Source organism: Prionailurus viverrinus, chromosome C1 (assembly GCF_022837055.1).
Source record: "Prionailurus viverrinus isolate Anna chromosome C1, UM_Priviv_1.0, whole genome shotgun sequence".
NCBI lineage: Eukaryota > Metazoa > Chordata > Mammalia > Carnivora > Felidae > Prionailurus > Prionailurus viverrinus.
Genome location: NC_062568.1, coordinates 189,425,639 through 189,442,944, shown reverse-complemented (window position 1 = coordinate 189,442,944; position 17,306 = coordinate 189,425,639). Strand labels below are relative to the sequence as shown.

Here is a 17,306-nt window from a genome sequence, read left to right as displayed (position 1 = left end):
TGATGCACTAGCCCTGCCTGCATTCTTGTGGTTTCCCACATCCTTCTGCACTGAGAAAGAACCAGGCTGGCCTCGGGCAGCCATGCCCCGCGTCATACAGGAGGGTGGCAGCTGCTTCTCAGTTCCTGTCTCCCTTAGATCCCCTCCGCCTTCCAGTGCACCTCTTTCTGGTCCATGCAGTCCCTGATCCACTCCCCATTCCCTTCAGCTCCTCAGATGAACGAGTGGGCCCAGCCCACTACCACACCCCCCATCCAGAGTCTCTGTTTTGATTAATCTCCAGTTGGTGTTGCTGTCTCAGGCCCCACGATGTTACTGACCCTCTTTGTGGTCTGTCCTGTTTCTCCTCTGGATGATGTTGAAGTTTCTTCCTTTGGGCTGTCAACCACTTACCAGGTCCAGCCATGTGACCAGATGCGGGGTCGGGCCCCAGTCTGGTGGTGGAGACAGATGACAGCACACATAATAAGTTAGCTACAATTGTGTTGGAGTGTGTCAGAGGGACCCAGGCTGGCTGGGGGTTTCTGTACCTTCTTCCCCAAGGAAGATCCCCTTCACTAGTCAGGATGGCAGCTTTGCATCCCTGCTCTTTGTTCCCCAGGACTTTGTGTTTGGACCTCATGTACAGAAAGTTATATTAAACATAAATCTTGGTTCAAAGTATACTTCTCATCACTGGAGCCTACTTGGCCCTTTTTTGTTTGGTTGCTTTCTTTGTTTTTAAAAATTAAATAAGGGGTGCCTGGGTGGCTTAGTCTGTTAAGCATCTTACTCTTGATTTCAGCTCAGGTCATGATCATGGTCATGATCAGCATTAGGTCATGGTTCGTAGGTTCGAACCCCACAACAGATTCTGTGCTGATGGTGTGGAGCCTGCTTGGGATTCTCTCTCCTCCCCGCCCCCTCTGCTCCTCCCCAACTTGCAGGCGCGCGCGCGCGCGCGCGCGCGCGCACACACACACACACACACACACTTTCTCTTTCTCTCAAAATAAAAGACATGAAAAAAATTAAGAATTTAATAAATATTTGAGTACTCTCAGTATGCAAAGCACTATGCTGAGGCCTGCACAGAATAGTAGGTGAGAAAAAAAGGTCTATGCTTCGGAAATACAATTCTGCTGGGTAGGGGTGTGTATGTGTGATTAGTACCTAGGCTACAACAGTGTCATGAGAAAAGTACAGAAAACTACAGAACAAGTATTATTGGAATTTTTTAAAAAATATTTTAGTATATATCTTTAAAAGGAAAAGACTTTTGGGGCACCCTGGGTGGCTCGTCAGTGAAGTGTCCAACTTCGGCTCAGGTCATTATCTCGCAATTTGTGGGTTCAAGCCCTGTGTCGGGCTCTGTGCTGGTAGCTGGGAGCCTGGAGCCTGCTTCGGATTCTGTGCCTCCCTCTCTCTCTGCCCCTCTCCTGCTTGCACTCTGTCTCTGTCTCTTCCTTTCAAAAATAAATAAACATTAAAAATTTTTTTTAATTTTTAAAGGAAAAGACTTTAGAAAAATCATAATGTCATTATCAAATTAGAAATGAACAATTCCATAGTATCCCCTATCATCTTGCCTCATAGATGGGTTTTCTAGTTGATTTGCTGAAATCAGCAGCCAAAAAAGGTTCACATACTATATTTGGTTGAATTGTCTCTCTACTATCCTATTAGTCTCGCCAACATTTTTTTTTAATTCTTTATTTGTTGATGAAACTGACTAAAACTGGTCCTAAAATTTCCTGCATTCTGGATTTTCCTGATTGGTGAATTCTCTGGATCCCTTCACTGCTATTGAATACGTTATACCGTGCCTTGTGTTTCTTTGATACTAGGTCGTTAGATTGAATGGTTTCATTAGATTCCCAATCAGTTTTGGGGTAAAAATGTTTCATGGGAGAACTTGTCTCTGTAGTATAATACAAAGTGTATTACTTTCTTTTTAGTGTAATAAGCATTCTTACCATTTTGCCACCTCATTCCTTTGTCTCTTCTCATGCAAAGTACCCATGTGTTGACTCATGTGTTACCATTTTTTCATATAGGTTTTTCTTTTTTTAATATAGTTTTTTTTTCTATTGTAGTAAGAACACTTAACATAAACATCTTGTAACAGACGTTTAAGTGTATAATACAGTCCTATTATCTATAGGCACAGCAGGTCTCTAGAATTTGTCCATTTTACAGAGCTGAAATTTTATGTCCATTGACTACCAACTTCCCATTTCCCCTCCCATCACCCCTGGCAACCATGTTTCTATTCTTTGTTTCCATGAGTTTGACTATTAGATACCTCATATAAATGCAGTCGTGCAGTATCTGAACTTCTGTGACTATTTCAGTTGACATAACATCCTTAACGTTCATTCACGTTGTTGTATATTGCAGGATTTCCTTCTTTTATGAGGCCGATAATATTCCATTGGATATATGTATATACAGCATTTTTTAATTTATTCGTCTGTCAGCGGACATTTAGGTCTTGGCAGTTGTTAATACTGCTGCAGTAAACATGAGAGCTAATACCTCTTAAAGACCCTGATTTAAATTCTTTTGGATAAATACCCAGAAGTAGGATTGCTGGATCTCACCATAGTTCTATTTTTATTTTTTTTTTAATTTATTTATTTTGAGAGAGGGAGAGAGAGAGAGAGAGAGAACGGGGTAGGGGTAGAGAGAGAGGGAGAGAGAGAATCCCAGGCAGGCTCCAGCTGTCAGCACAGAGCCCAGTTTGGGGCTGGGTCTCACAAACTGTGCAATCATGACCTGAGCCAAAATCAAGGGTCGGACCTTAAATTATTGAGCCACCCAGGTGCCCCAGGTGGACTTCTAATGTATAAACATTTTAAGCATTCATTGAGTGGTCTAAAATGACATATATTTAGGGTTAAAGATACGACTTAATAAATGTGAATTGGCACTTTATAAATGCAAGCTATAGTTGGGTGTAGAGAGGGGCCCAGATGAGGTAAGTACCACAGAAGTTTTATAAGAATCTTGGGAACCAAAATTCAGGGTACAAGCTTCAGTCACTCCACTCTACCTGAAGACCCTCTCTCTGTTGACAAGATTGGGCTTTCTTACTTGCCATTGTATTTTATTCTAGTGTTTTATGGTTAAAAAAGCAGGACTCTGTCTTGAGTGTATTGCAATAGCATTTGTCAAGTGTGGATCTGGTTAGTTTTTATCTTAAAAATCCTTAAGTAATGATTCCTAATGCTTTTTTTAAATTACTCTTTGCCATACTATACACTAGTTTTATTTTTTTTTTTTCGACTATGTCTTGTCTTTATCCTGACCTTTTGATAATTTTTTTCCTTGTTCAGCCTATTCCGTAGTGTTTTGACAATAGCTTTGTACTGTGTTTAGAAAACCAGTAGGGTGCCTTCTATTTCCAGCAACGTGGTAGTCTAGATACTCTCAACAGCCGCCCCACTGACAACAAAGAAAACGGTATCCTGACTTACAAGAAAGCAGGGGATCCTTCAGAGGTCAAAATTAAATGAAAGCAGGCATCTCCACTTAGAGTGAAAGCCAGTCTAGTTTCCACCCACTAACCAGAGAGATCCTTTAAAAATGTAAGTCAAATCATGTCTAGTTTTATTAAAACTGCCTAAAACCCTACTCTGGTTCCCATCCCGCTTCAGATTAAAGCCAAAGTCCTCCAGGGGCTTCTAAGGCCCTCTGTGACCTGCCCTGTCTCTTCTCTGATCCCCTCCCTCACCACTCTCTGGTTTTGCTCATCCCATTGCAGTGACCGCAGCCTCCTTGCAGTTCCTCAAACTCCCCCAGGCACATTCCTGCCTTAGCACCTTTGCACCTGCTCTTCTGCCCAGATCGCCTTTCTTCTAAGTACCACATGGGCTCACTCTTTTACCTCCTTTCCATCTTTGCCCAAAGGTCATCTTCTCAGTGAGACCTTACGCTTTATATAAAACTGCAACCTGCCCCCCCCACTCTGTTCTTTCTTTTATTTCATATCATTTATTATCTCCCAATATACTATATAATTTACTTCTTTATTTTGTTTGCCTCCCTCCTGCTAGACTGTAAACCCCATAGGACAAGGACTTTGTCTATTTTGTTTGCCAGTGTCTCCCAAGCACATAAAATAGTGACTATTCAAATATGAGTCAAATGAATTAATTAACCTAGAGAGAAAACCTAACTCTGAAACTGGTTTCTCTCTGGGAGTGTATGCTGAATCCTTGTAGCATTGATCTTCAGTTTTGATAGCTGCATGGGTTCCTAGGGACTCAGTCAGGATGGGGAATCTGATAGGATCCCTCACATAAAGCTGTGGACCCCCCAAAAGTACATCATCATCAGTGTAAGGGTAAACCAGAAAACACGTGTCCCACAGAGGAGGCCAGCAAAAACAACAACAACAACAACAACAACAACAACAACAAAACATGTCTTTTTGACCTTGGTAGTGGTTGGAAGAGGGCACAAAATTAAGAATTTACAGCCATAAGCCAGCCTTTTCCTGGCTTTGTTGCCCAAATTCATATTGTCTGATGTGTTGTCTGATAAACCTCAAGGCTAGAATTTATTTTATCTTGCAGAAGCAAACACAACTTCTCTCTGCAGTAGAAATATTCAGCCTAGGCTTCTAAGAATTCTCACAAGTGCCAAGGTACATGAGCTCACATTAAAAAATCACAAAACACAAAGAAATAGGTCACCCTGAAGGAAAGCCAGCAGAAGTCACAGACAGCAGAATCAGTCCTGCAATTATTTCATGTATTAGAATCATCATATGTTAAAGATAAAACAAAATATTTACAATGTTTAAAGAAATAAGAAACTGAAAATTACACCAAATAAGCAAATATAAAAATATTATCTAACAGATTTTAAAAGGATTAAATAGAACTTCTAAAAATGAAAAGTATGATAATTGCAATAGTGCACAGAGTAAGCAAAGCTATTAGAGACAGTTGAAGAGAGGATTAGAGAATGGGAAGACAGAGCTAAAGAAATTATGCCAATGTAGCACAAAGACATGGAGACAGAAAATAAGAAAGGCACAGGAAGTGGCAGATAGAGTGAGAAGGCATAATGTCTGAACTATAATCATAGTTTCAGGAAGAGATTGCATGAGGACACAGAAACCACACCAGTAATTTGAACAGGGAAATTTTAATATAAAGAATTGTCACCTTTAAATATGGTTAATTACTAAAAGGGTCAAAAGCAGTTACTACCACTGGTAAGAGAGAGTGAAGAAGGAAGCAACTCAGAGGAGTGCTCCCCCTTCCAAGGCTGAGGTTGAAACCTTTGAAGAAAGGCTGTGACTGTCACAGAGACATGCAGCCTGCCAGTGACAAAGAAACTTGTCAGAGGGTGCCCACCACAACTGACTCATAGGGGCAGCCTGCTGCTGAGTGGAGAGGAAACTTGCTGGAGGGTGTGGGCCAAGGTTGAACTGTGAAGGCCACTGAGGTAAGAACTACCAGACCCTCATATGCTGAGCCATAGGGGGCCACAAAGAAAAACAGCATACTAAAAGAGGAAAAGTCTTTTCTTCCCGATCTTGCCAGCAACCTCTGTTGACAAAGCCTAACTTAGAGCTACCTGGCAAATAAGGAAAGTCTATAGCATTCAGCTCCAGTACCACAAAGCAAGGCAAAGAAGGGTGGATTGGGGGCTGAGAGATAAAAAGTTAATAACTGGCAGAGAGTCAATAGACTGGGAGAGAGTAAGACCTATCTTCAGATTTAGGAAATCAAACAAATCCCAAACATTAGTGAAACTGAATACTATGGACAAAGAGAAGATCTTAAAACTAGTGAGAGAATTGAGACAGATAGAAGACTACCTGTAGAATAATGACAGACTTACAGCTTATTTTTCTCCCATAACAATGGAAGGAGGAGATCCTGGAGTAGCAGCCTTAACGTATCAACCTAGAATTTTGTATCCAGCAAAATTGCTTTTCAAGAATGAGTATGGAATGTAGGCATTTTCAGACAAAGCAAATACTGAGAGACATACCTTCACGAACCGAAGTTCTAAAGGATATACTTCAGGCATAAGGAAAATGATTCCAGATGGATGGTCTGAGTTGCAAGAAGGAATGGTGACCAAAGATAGCTAAATATTTGGGTATATCCAAATGATCATTGACTGTCACCACCACCCCAACAATAACAGTTAATTTGTGGGGTTAAAAATAGGTTTCAGGTGTGATTAGGTTCAGCTGTGAGTAGATCCCAACTTACATGACTTGAATGAAATACTGAGGCTTATTTTGCTCATGTAGATGTCTAGACGCAGGCAATCCTGAACTGGTATAGTGGTTTTAGAGTCATATGGAACCATATTGCTTCTACTTGTACCTATTTCTAGGTGTTGTCTTCATCTTGGTAGATACAAAATGAAGTGCCAGCCCTTACAGGAAAGAAGAAGAAGTAAAGCCCATGTGCCAGTTGTCTTTTAAAGAAACTTCCTAAAAGTAGCCACATAACACTTGTGTTTTTATCCCATAGCTATGGGGCTAAGATGTTAGTCCCATGGCCCTAACTACCTGCAAGGAAAGTTAGCAAATATGGTCTTTATTCTAGGTGGTCATGTTCCTAGCAAAAACTGAGGGTTGAATTGCTGGGGTAGGCAATTAGCAGTCTCTGCCACAAATAAGATCAAATAGAACACTGGACAACATGAGAATGTAAGTAGGGAGGTAAAGTGACCAAGTTGGTGTTCTAGGCTTTTTAACTGAGAGGAAGATATTGATTAATTTTAGACTTTAGACTTTAAGCTAGGCATGCCTGTTAAAAAGTAAATGTTTAGAGTAACCATAAAATAATAAAAATAGGTAATATAATGGATAATGTATATAATAGAAATATATAATATCTAGATAACTATATAATGTAATTACCAACACTGATGATAATTAAAATGATTTAGTTTGGACACCAGCATAAAAAAATTAGGCAAAAAACCACAGTTGAGAGCACAGGAAAGACCCATATATATCTAGAAACTTGATTTTTGATAGGGCTTGCAAAGAAGATCACTGGGGATTGTTTAATATATGATGCTGGGACACCTGATTGTCCACATGCAAAAAATGAAATTGAATCCCTATCTCACAGCACATGTGAATATAAATCCCAGATATCAATATAGGAGAATATCTGTCTGACCTTGAAACAAGGAAGAACAGTGAAAAATCTCTTAAAAACCAAAAAGGAAGAAACTGATGTTTGTCTACACTAAAATGAAGAGCTTCTGTTCATCTGTTAGCAAAAGGAAAGAGGCAATCACACTCTGTAAGAAAATATGGAAACACATATATAAACTGATAAGGGATTAGTAGACAGAATATTTGGAGGATTCTTATGTAAGAATCTTAAGAAAATAAGAAAAGCAATACAAAATAGAAAGCAACAGAAATAAGGCAAAAAGACTTTAACAGGCATTTCCCAGAAGAGGAAATCCAAATAGAAAATGAAAAAGTGCTCTACCTCCTTGGTAATCAAGGAAATACAAATGAGGAGACACCATTTTCTACTGACTAGATTAGAAAAAAACAAAGCATGACAATATCAAAAGTTGGTGAGGGTATAGAGTAGTTGGATCTCTTAGACACTGACAGGTAGGAGTTGGTATTTCTACTTTGGGAAACAAGTTGGCATTACTCAGGTAAAGTTAGACGTGTGTATAACGTATCTTCCAGCAAGTTCCCATATGTATTTGGGGAAAAATACAAGAATGTTCACAGGAGCAATTTTTATAATATAAAACATTGGAAACAACATTAATGTTTGTTGGCAGGGTAATAGATAAACAAATTACCGTGTATTCCATATAATGGATTCTATGCAGCATATTGTGAATTATGGCTATATATATATATATATATATATACATATATATATAATTAGTTGGATGAATCTTGGGAGTGTAAGTTTCAACAACAAAAAAAGCAAGTTGCAGAGATTATATACTCTATAATTTCATTTACATAAATTTCAGAAGTGTACAAAACTAAATACTATGCTTGTGGAAAACAAATCAAGAGAATAATGAAAACAAAATTCAGGATAATGGTTACTTCTGGAGGGGTTAGGGAAGTGGCATGTCACTGGGTGGGCCACGCGGGAGTTTCAAAGATATTATAAATTTTATATTTCTTTAGCTGGTGGTGGATACACAGATACTCATTTTATTTTTCTTTACATCTTACACATGGTATAAATATTATTTTGTAGGAATTAAATATTTAACAAAATTGAGTCTATCATTATTGCTTATTAGTATTCTTTGATAGGCTCACATTTATTCTTTTATCATGCCATTGTCTAACATTCAGAAAAATATCTTGGGGGTTTTAATTAGTAGTAGTCTACTTAATCTATTAAATTGGGAAGAATTCTCTTTTTTGCTTTACTAAGTTTTTCCAGTTAAGAGAGTGTAGAGCTCTTGTATTTTATTTCTCTCATTAAGGTTTTATTATTTTCTTTGAATAAGTTATTGTGGCCCAAGTACATCCAAGAATTTAATAACGTAATGCTTTCATTACTATTGTGAATGGAAACATTTCCCTGTGTTTTTGAGCTGAGATAATGGCTTGCATGTCGAGACTCCTTCATTTCCTCTAATAAATTACCTCCTTCCCTTTGGATCTTCCAGGTAAGCAAACATGGTATCTGCAATGTGATATTTTTTTTCATTTTCTATATACTATACCTTTTAAAATATTTTTTTCCTAATGGTTATTAGATGATTTATAAGATAGGAATGGTGACAGAAAGCTTCAGACTTGGAGTCAGAAGACATGGGTCCTGACTTTACCATATACTGGCTAAGTAACTGACCTTAATCTCAGCCTGTTTCTCTGGTTTCTTCATCTGTAAAATGAAGGGCTGAACTTAATTACTAAGGTTGCTTCTGGTTCTGAAATGAGGCCATCTAATGTATTTCCATTAAGTTAGAGTTGCCTCTTTATTTTAAATAGTTTCTCTGCATTGTGGGGTTTGATTTTGTTTTGTCTGTAGTTTGTTTTTGTTTTTTTTTAAATTTTTTTTTCAACGTTTATTTATTTTTTTGGGACAGAGAGAGACAGAGCATGAACGGGGGAGGGGCAGAGAGAGAGGGAGACACAGAATCAGAAACAGGCTCCAGGCTCTGAGCCATCAGCCCTGAGCCCGACGCGGGGCTCGAACTCACGGACCGCGAGATCGTGACCTGGCTGAAGTCGGACGCTTAACCGACTGCGCCACCCAGGCGCCCCTGTTTTGTCTGTAGTTTTAATCAAGAATAGACGGTATAGGCTATTGAATGCCATACTGACATGTACTAGGAAAATTAGATTTCAATTGTAGATCTATATTTTCCATATTATGATGAAGTCAGTGTTCGCCTTGCTCATATTGTCCCTGCCTTTCATACAGAGGCAAACTGTCTATATTGTTCCATATTGAAGGAAATCACTGAAGGTGATTCTTTGACTAGGAGGGCAGATTTGGTTAGTTACAGTTTCATTTCAGATTTTCCTGTATGTTCATAAGTTAAATTGTGACCATATGTTTTTGTTCTGCTTTTTCCCCTTTTTGTGTGCTGCTCTTGTTCATTCCATTTTTTTCCTTTTAAAATATTTTTGTGTACTTTATGTAGAATAGGGATTATTGATTCATTCTTTAAAAGTTGGGGAATTATGTGAGGACTCCATCAGGGCCACTAAACATTTTAAGTGTTTGATCTTATTTCTTCTGTGGATCCACTTACTTATTGGGCCTCTTTGAGGAAGGCAGCCCATTGGTGCAGCTAGGAGGCCCCTTGTCCAGGACTGCTCGGAGTTCTGCTACTAACATCCTCCAGAATCTGCAGCAGGTCACTTCCACTCTCTGACTTTTCCTATCTGTAAAATGGGAATTGCAGCTGCCTCTCAGATGAGCTGTCAAGTAGTGGTGGGCATGCTCTGCCCTCTCACAGAGGGGGGCCTCGTAGCATATTGGGCAGCTGATATTTTTACAGGTGCTTGTCCATTTCCACTCAGTTTCCAGACTCATAAAAAGAGAGAGGACTTAACAAGTGTGTTGCCACATGCTTTTGGAATATTTATTTTGCACATTTTTTTGTTTCTTTTTTTTTTTTTAATGGCTTAAAAATTTTTTTAAGTTATTTTGAGAGCAAGAGAGAGAGAGAGAGAGAGAGAGAGAGCACAAGTCGGGTGGGGTCAGAGAGGGAGAGAGAATTCCAAACAGGCTCTTGGACGACACTGATAGTGCAGAGCCTGACGTGGAGCTTGAACTCACAAACCATGAGATCATGACCTGGGCTGAAGCCAAGAGTTGGACGCTCACCTGACTGAGCCACCCAGGTGCCCCTAAAAAATGGCTTTAAATGGCAAAAGGATAGCTTTGCATTATTCCCTGTGAAGTTAATTTTTTTTCCCACTGATTTTTTATTTATGCCACTAATAAGAAGAGAACTCATTATAATGCAAGTGTGTCTTTTCTTTTTACTTTATTGTGAAAGAACCTTTGGAACCTCTTTTCTCAGGATCCTCATAGATTCATATATAGAATTTCCCCCCAAAAGCTTTAGAAATTAGCTTAATGTTTTTTAAGAAGTGGAGCTAAGGGAAATACTTCAGAGCAATTGAGATCAATTTTACTTATTAACAAAAAGCTCATAAACAAGAACATTAAGTTATATGAACAAGGATATATTTGTCTCCCTTTTTTAGAATATGAACTTCCCAGCCCCTAGATCAGAGCCTGGCACATAGTAGGTGCTCAATAAGTATTTGTTGAATGGATCAATTAATGAATATAGGATAGTTTGAATTTCTGACTTTTAATATGTGCATGTTTTTCTTTATTAATGAGACTAATGGCTTACTAACTTCTCATATACATGAATATTTTTTCTGCCTATGGAATCTATGGCTTTTCTTTCTCAATTTTATGCATTCCTGCTCCTGGCTAAGGAATTGAAGCACCTTTTCTTTTTCCTCATTGGTCTCCTCTACTACCTCCTTCTAGACTCTGGATGGCTTCTATTCCTCCCTTCCTTCCTTTCTTTCTCTCCCTTTCTCTCTCCTTCCTTCCTTCCCTTTCTCACCACTCATATTTGCTATTCATTCATTCATTCATTTTATTTAATTTTTTTCTTTCTTAATGTTTATTTATTTTTGAGACAGAGAGAGACAGAGCATGAATGGGGAGGGTCAGAGAGAGGGAGACACAGAATCTAAAACAGGCACCAGGCTCTGAGCTGTCAGCACAGAGCCCGACATGGGGCTCGAACTCATGGACCGCGAGATCATGACCTGAGCTGAAGTCGGACGCCCAACCAACTGAGCCACCGAGGCACCCCTTCATTCATTCATTTAAAAGATATTATTCATAAAAGCACCTACTATATGCCAGATTGCTAGGCATGGAGGAGATGGTGCGGTGAACAAGGAGGTCATTCATGATCTCTGGAGTCATGGAACTTATAGTCTGACAGGGAAGACAGGCCTGAGCAGATACATTTCACAAATACCTAATTATAAATTTTGACAAAGGCCATGAAGGCAAAGTTTGTGGGTGGAGCATGGAGCTTTAGCAAAGACTTTCACGAAGCCATTGTAGCTGAGATCTGAAGGAAAATTAGGAGTTGGTGGCGTTCCTCAGGGAACATCATGGGGTGTGCTGGGGCTAGGGGAAGGGAAACAGGGTTTCCCTGGGAGCCCAGGGCAACTGGAGTGACTGGAACATGACACAGCAGGGATGGACAAGGGGACTAAAAGGCAGTCAGGGTTTGCTCACATCCATCTTTCGGTCATGACTTCTCCTCCTAGGACCTGCCTGGCAGGATCCCACACTGTGACAAATTGCACTGGTTGTCAGCAAATGGTCCGTGTTACAGAGTTCTTTCCTGGATTTTTCAGTCATTTAAGAAAAAACATTTTATGTAATTGGTGGTTGTGTCTTTGGGCAAGCCACTCAATCTCTCAGAGCCTCAGTTTTCCTGAATGGGAGGAATTTCTGTCTACCCCATGGGGTCCTCTGTGACCTCTGCCAGGCCACCCTGTGATTATCTGTTGGAGGCCCATCTTCCTCCCCTGTCTGAGAGCCCAAGGGAGGGTGGGTTCTACTCACCTGTGTACTTCTGGCTTCTCCGATGGGGCCTGGCATGGAAATGAGAGCAACTGGGAGGCCTTCATAGAAGAGGGAGCCCCAGGGCTGGGCCCAGAGGTCAAGGTGGATTTGAGGAAGGGGGAAGAGCTACAGAGGTTCGGAAAGCGGCAGATATGCCAGTGAAGACTAAAGCGAGGAGGTGGTAACAATAACAGTAATGATAGCGCTACCTTACTGGGCCCTTGTCATGTGCCAGATACTGTTATGAATGCTTGACATATGCTCACTTACCCTTTCAGTAACCCTAGGAGATAGGTACTCCAATGATTCCCATTTTACAAATGAGCAAACTGAGGCACAGAGGGATTAAGTACCTTGCCCAAGGTCACACAGCTAGTAAGTCTTGGAGGCTGGCTTTAAGACCAGGCATTGTGGCTTCAGAATGTATAAGGCAATGAGCGCAGAGAAGCTGGAGGGCCTTACGTGCCCATCCAGTCTTTACTGAACTGGTTATGGGAGCCATGGAAAGCTTTTGAGGGAGGAATGCTAAGGCTGCGCTCAATGTGACTATCCCTGTCTCCTGCAGAAATCATCCATGGAGCAGCCCCTGTACAGCAGCAGCCTGTGGGGCCCTGTGGTCGATGGCTGTGACTGCATAGCTGAGGGCCTGTGGCTGCCGCAACTACACGTAGGGGACTGGCTGGTCTTTGAGAACATGGGCGCCTACACTGTGGGCATGGGTTCCCTCCTTGAGGGGGCCCAGACATGCCGAGTCACGTATGCCATGTCCCGGGTGGCCTGGTAAGGGGGCCCTGAGAAGGGGGTCGGGGAGGAGAAGGGAACAGGTAGGGAAAGGGGGTAAATCTGAGAATTGAGACTGGCTTGCATGTAATCCAGCTTGACAAGTAGCTCTTGGCTGCTGATTCCAAGTGAGGCCTGCACTTGGCACCTTGCCATGGCCATGAATGAGATGGAGCCTCCCCTGAGGAGCTCAGCACCCTGTGAGAGACACAGACAGGTAGACAGGCACTCCTCATAATACCGGGGGGCGAGGCTGGGCTGTGGAACCTGAGAACCCTCCCTGATGCCCAGACCGACTTCCCCAAAGGAAAGAAGATGGTAGATGAATGGGAGTTAGCCAGCAGGAGGCAGTAGGGGGCTCTAGGCAGAAGGAACAGGGAGTGAGCATGCTGCCTTCCAGAAACTGAGGCTGGCTGTGGCTGGAGAGGGAGCAGGGCTGGATCTGGGAAGGGCCTTGAAAGCCGAGTGAAGGGCTTTGAGCGGTGCAAAGCATGGACTGATTTGAAGCAGGGGAGTGACGTGGTCAGGTTTGGATTTTAGAAAGACCACGGTGGCTACTCGGGGGGGAATAAGGGAGGACAAGGGCAGATGTGGACTGAGCAGACCAGTTGGGTGGCTGCTCTGTGGCCCCGGAAAGACTTGCCTGCTGGCCGAGCCTCACAGGAAATGCACACACTAGCCCTGCTTGCCTCACCGGGCCAGTGCTGGGATTCAGGGTGGCAAGGGGGGGCACAAGGCAGACAGAAGTCACGTTTGTTGAGCCTGTCAGGCCTTAGGTCAGGAATCATATGATTATTTCCTCTCACCTGCACACAACTCTGCGGGATCCGTGCTATCACAGAGAGTTTTGGTCAGTGGTGAAGAGCCCCCTTTCAGGGCTGGGAGATGCCTGGGGAGGCAGGAGCCGTTGGGGGGACTTCCATGTTGGGCCTCAGGAGTGAGTGCTGCCTGTGTCCTGGGGGACACACTAGATGCTTGAGGGACCCCCTCCCCCCAACAATGTAGCAACCCCCGCTTGATGGGGCGCAGCATCAAAGTCACATTTCATTCATCCAGTCAACAGTCCTTGGTTGTACCTCCTCCCCGCAAGGGCACAGGATGGAATGATGCAGCCATTGTGACCTCAGGGATATTGTGACAAGGCCTGAAACAAACTTAAAAAATCTACCACACAGGCCTCCTTATCCCATCCCAGCCCCACCTTAAGCAAACAGAGGAGGTTGTGGGGAGTCAGTTTCTTCATTACTAGAAACAAAAAATTTTGATGTATTAAAATGACCATGCCGAAAAATTACCCATATCAAAGAAATCCCGGCAAAACATCCTGCTTTCAAGCCTGGCTCTGTGCTGGGCCCTGGGGGGAAAAGAGCACCTTAGACAGCATGGTGACCTGCACACGTGGACACTGGCGCAGAGGGCAGAAAGGTACTGGGGAGTGAGAGACGGCAGACTGGGGAGGGGTGGTCAGGGCTGATGGGTACGGAGGAGGCAGCCAGGCGCAGGAAAGCTGAAAGGGAGCAGTCTGGGCCGAGAGATGTGGGGGCTTGAGTCCAGTCCATTCACAGAGCTGCAAGTAGTTGTGCCTGACTGGAGTGGCCTGTGTGGAAGACTAGATGGAGGAGGGCCTTGCAGGTCCAGGTTGGACTTGATCTTGAAGGCAGTAGAGAGCCACTGATACTTTTTAAGAAACTGGGCCAATCCGTTTCGAGCGATGAGGAGACAGAGGGTGCTTGGCCTGGGGAGCCTTCCGCCAGAAGGGAACAGCCTGATCACCAACTGCACACGTCAGCAAAGAGGGAGGCCCTCCTGCAGGTGGGAGACTGGGCTGAGCAGCGTCTGAGAGCAAACAGAAGCTGCTGGTGACTCAAGGACAGGAATTTGCCTCCTGGAAAGACGAACCTGGGCCTGAATCGTGTGGTGGCAGGAGCAGAGCAGGGAGGCCGTGTAGCCCCGGCTAGAGATGGTGGCAGCACTGGGAATGGAGAGAGATGGGTGCCTGTGAGGGAATTCTGGAGCTGGGTTTGGCAGGGATGGACTGGGTGTGAGAACAAGATTCCCAACTTGTGGCTGAGCAGCTGGTCAGATGGTAGAGCCATTTATCAACCTGGGTAGGTAGGTTCGTAGGGATTTTGAGAGGGGGCAGGAGATGATTTTATTTTTTAAAGTCCTAAGCCTGGGCTATAAAGATTGTGGGATTTAGATGGAAAGAGTTGGGTTGAATCCTAGTTTTACCACCTTCTAAGGATGTGACCTTGTGCAGGTCACTTCTCTCTGGGTCTCAACTTCCTTACCGGTAAAATGGGGATAATAATGCTGCACTTATATGATTTGGAGGAGGATACAATTAGACACTGTAAGTAAAGTGCCTGGCACAACGTCTGGCATATAGTGTGAGTGCTCAATAAATGTGGGTTCCTCTCCCCTTACTGTGGAGGTGGACCATAGGGGAGAATAGAGCGGTGCGGGGACAGTTCAGCAGACCTGCCCCACTCCTGCCCTAGGCTGGGCTCCGGGGCCCATGTGGGAACCCTATACCGAGGGGGCTGGGTCTTCTGGTGCAGGGGCCTTCAGGAGCCCCTGGCCTGTGGGCCCCATGCTGGCTGCCTCCAGTGCCCCTCTCTTGCCTGCAGGGAAGCCCTTCGAGGGCAGCTGCTGCCTGCAGAACAGGACGAGGACACCGAGGGCATGTGCAAGCCTCTGTCCTGTGGCTGGGAGATCACAGACACCTTGTGCGTGGGCCCTGTCTTCACGCCGGCGAGCATCATGTGAGCGGACCCCGTTCCCCCCCCACCCCTGGAGAACTCTAGCGGGGCCGCAGAGATGCCTCTGGGAGACTTGGGGAAGGCAGCGAGCAGGGGCACCCTTTGGCCAGGACTCTGGTGCTCACTCTGCTGCCTCCCATGCCCCACCTGTAGTGTTTCTGCCCTGTAAATAGGACCAGTCTTACACTCACTGTAGTTCAAGTATGCAACATAAATCCTGTCCCTTCCAGTTGTGTCTGACTCCTCTGCAGCGCAAGGGGCCTGGTCAGCCAGGTGTGGGGGTGTTCTTGGGGGTCTCCCTTGGTCTCCTTCCTACTTTGTAAATATGAAGCAAATAAATATTTAGGTTTTTTTCTTTTAATACCTCAGTGGAATCTAGCAGTTCAATTCACAAAGCAGCCTGGGCTAGGCCAGGGCCTAGCCCACCCTACACTGATGACCCATGCCCTCTGCTTCAGTCCTGACCTGGCTGCAGTCTCTCCCACTGGCACCCAGCTTCTCTGACTCATCTCCTTCCTCTGCATAGGCCGCGATGCCTGGTGTCATGAGGAAGAGTGAGCTGTTAGGGTTGAGGTAGGGGTCAGAGCTGCCTGCCACCCTTCAGCCCTAGAGCTGCATCTCCTGACTGGTGAGGGGCCTCGATGTGAACCCAATACCCAACCTAAGGCCTGGCCCAACACAGGGCAACTGAATATCTGACACGGCTCTGGAAATACATACCAAAGATAAAGAGCAAAGAGATGGGTGTCTGAGAGGTCTTGAGGAGACCTGCACCCTTACTCTCCTTGCAGGTCTGCAAGGCAGTAGGAGTAATACAAATACATGGAGGTTGGGGTCACATACTCAGGCAGTAACTGCCATAACAGGGTGGCCCCGGGGCACTGCCACATCCAGTGCCAGGGGCCCTGAGAGTGATGTCTTCTCGACTGGAAGTCTATCATCAGGATAAAGCCTCCTTCACACTGCTAGGGTCCCAGGCTATGCACCTGGGGTATGTGAGTTGCTTAGCAAAGGAGTTCAGATTTAGAGTTCCCCTCGCTGCTACAGGGGATTCAAAAGATTTTTCTTCTGCAATTAAAAACCATTAAAATGTAATTCACGTGCCTTAAAATCCACCCTTTCAAAGCACGGAATTCAATGTTTTTTAGTATAATTCACGGAGTTTGTACAACCATCACTACTGTCCGATCCCAGAACATGTATATTACCTCAAAAAGGAACCCTGTGCTCATCAGCATTCACTCCTCTTTTTCCCCTTCCCCAGCCCCTGGCAGTCACTCATCTACTTTCCATCCCCATGGATTTGTCTGTTCCAGACATATTAATAATGTTTTTATACCTTCACTTGAGCTTCTCTCTGGGTAAGCCTGGTATGTGGGTTGTTGTTGTTTTTTTCCTCCCCCACACCGCCAAGCAATTCTCTGACACCAGCTGGGTATCCCACAGTTCAATTCAATTCTGACACTATCTGCTTAGAGATCACTTCAGATCCCATAGGTTAAGGGCTCAGTCCTAGAAGACTTCCTCACTGCCCCCCCCACCCCCACTTCAGATACCAATCACCAAGTCCAGGCTGTGCCTTGTGTTTGGACCAACAGGCTGTAGATTGGAGGTCCCAATGACTCTCTTCCTTGGGTTCAATTAATTTTCTAGGATGGGTCACAGAACT

General features: G+C 43.8%; 1 protein-coding gene across 4 annotated transcripts in view; it reads left to right on the top strand.

Moving 5' to 3' along the window:
* AZIN2 (antizyme inhibitor 2) overlaps positions 1 to 15,866 on the top strand; it is a 32,189-nt gene extending 16,323 nt beyond the window's left edge. For 3 of the 4 annotated variants that reach the window (XM_047872171.1, XM_047872172.1, XM_047872173.1), the window contains 2 exons: positions 12,661 to 12,875; positions 15,506 to 15,866. In XM_047872171.1, coding sequence (XP_047728127.1) covers positions 12,661 to 12,875; positions 15,506 to 15,644 — 354 coding nt within the window. In that variant the 3' untranslated portion in view covers positions 15,645 to 15,866. The remainder of the gene's footprint in view (positions 1 to 12,660; positions 12,876 to 15,505) is intronic. The other variant, XM_047872174.1, reaches the window with a different exon arrangement.
* The last annotated feature ends 1,440 nt before the right edge of the window (positions 15,867 to 17,306 follow it).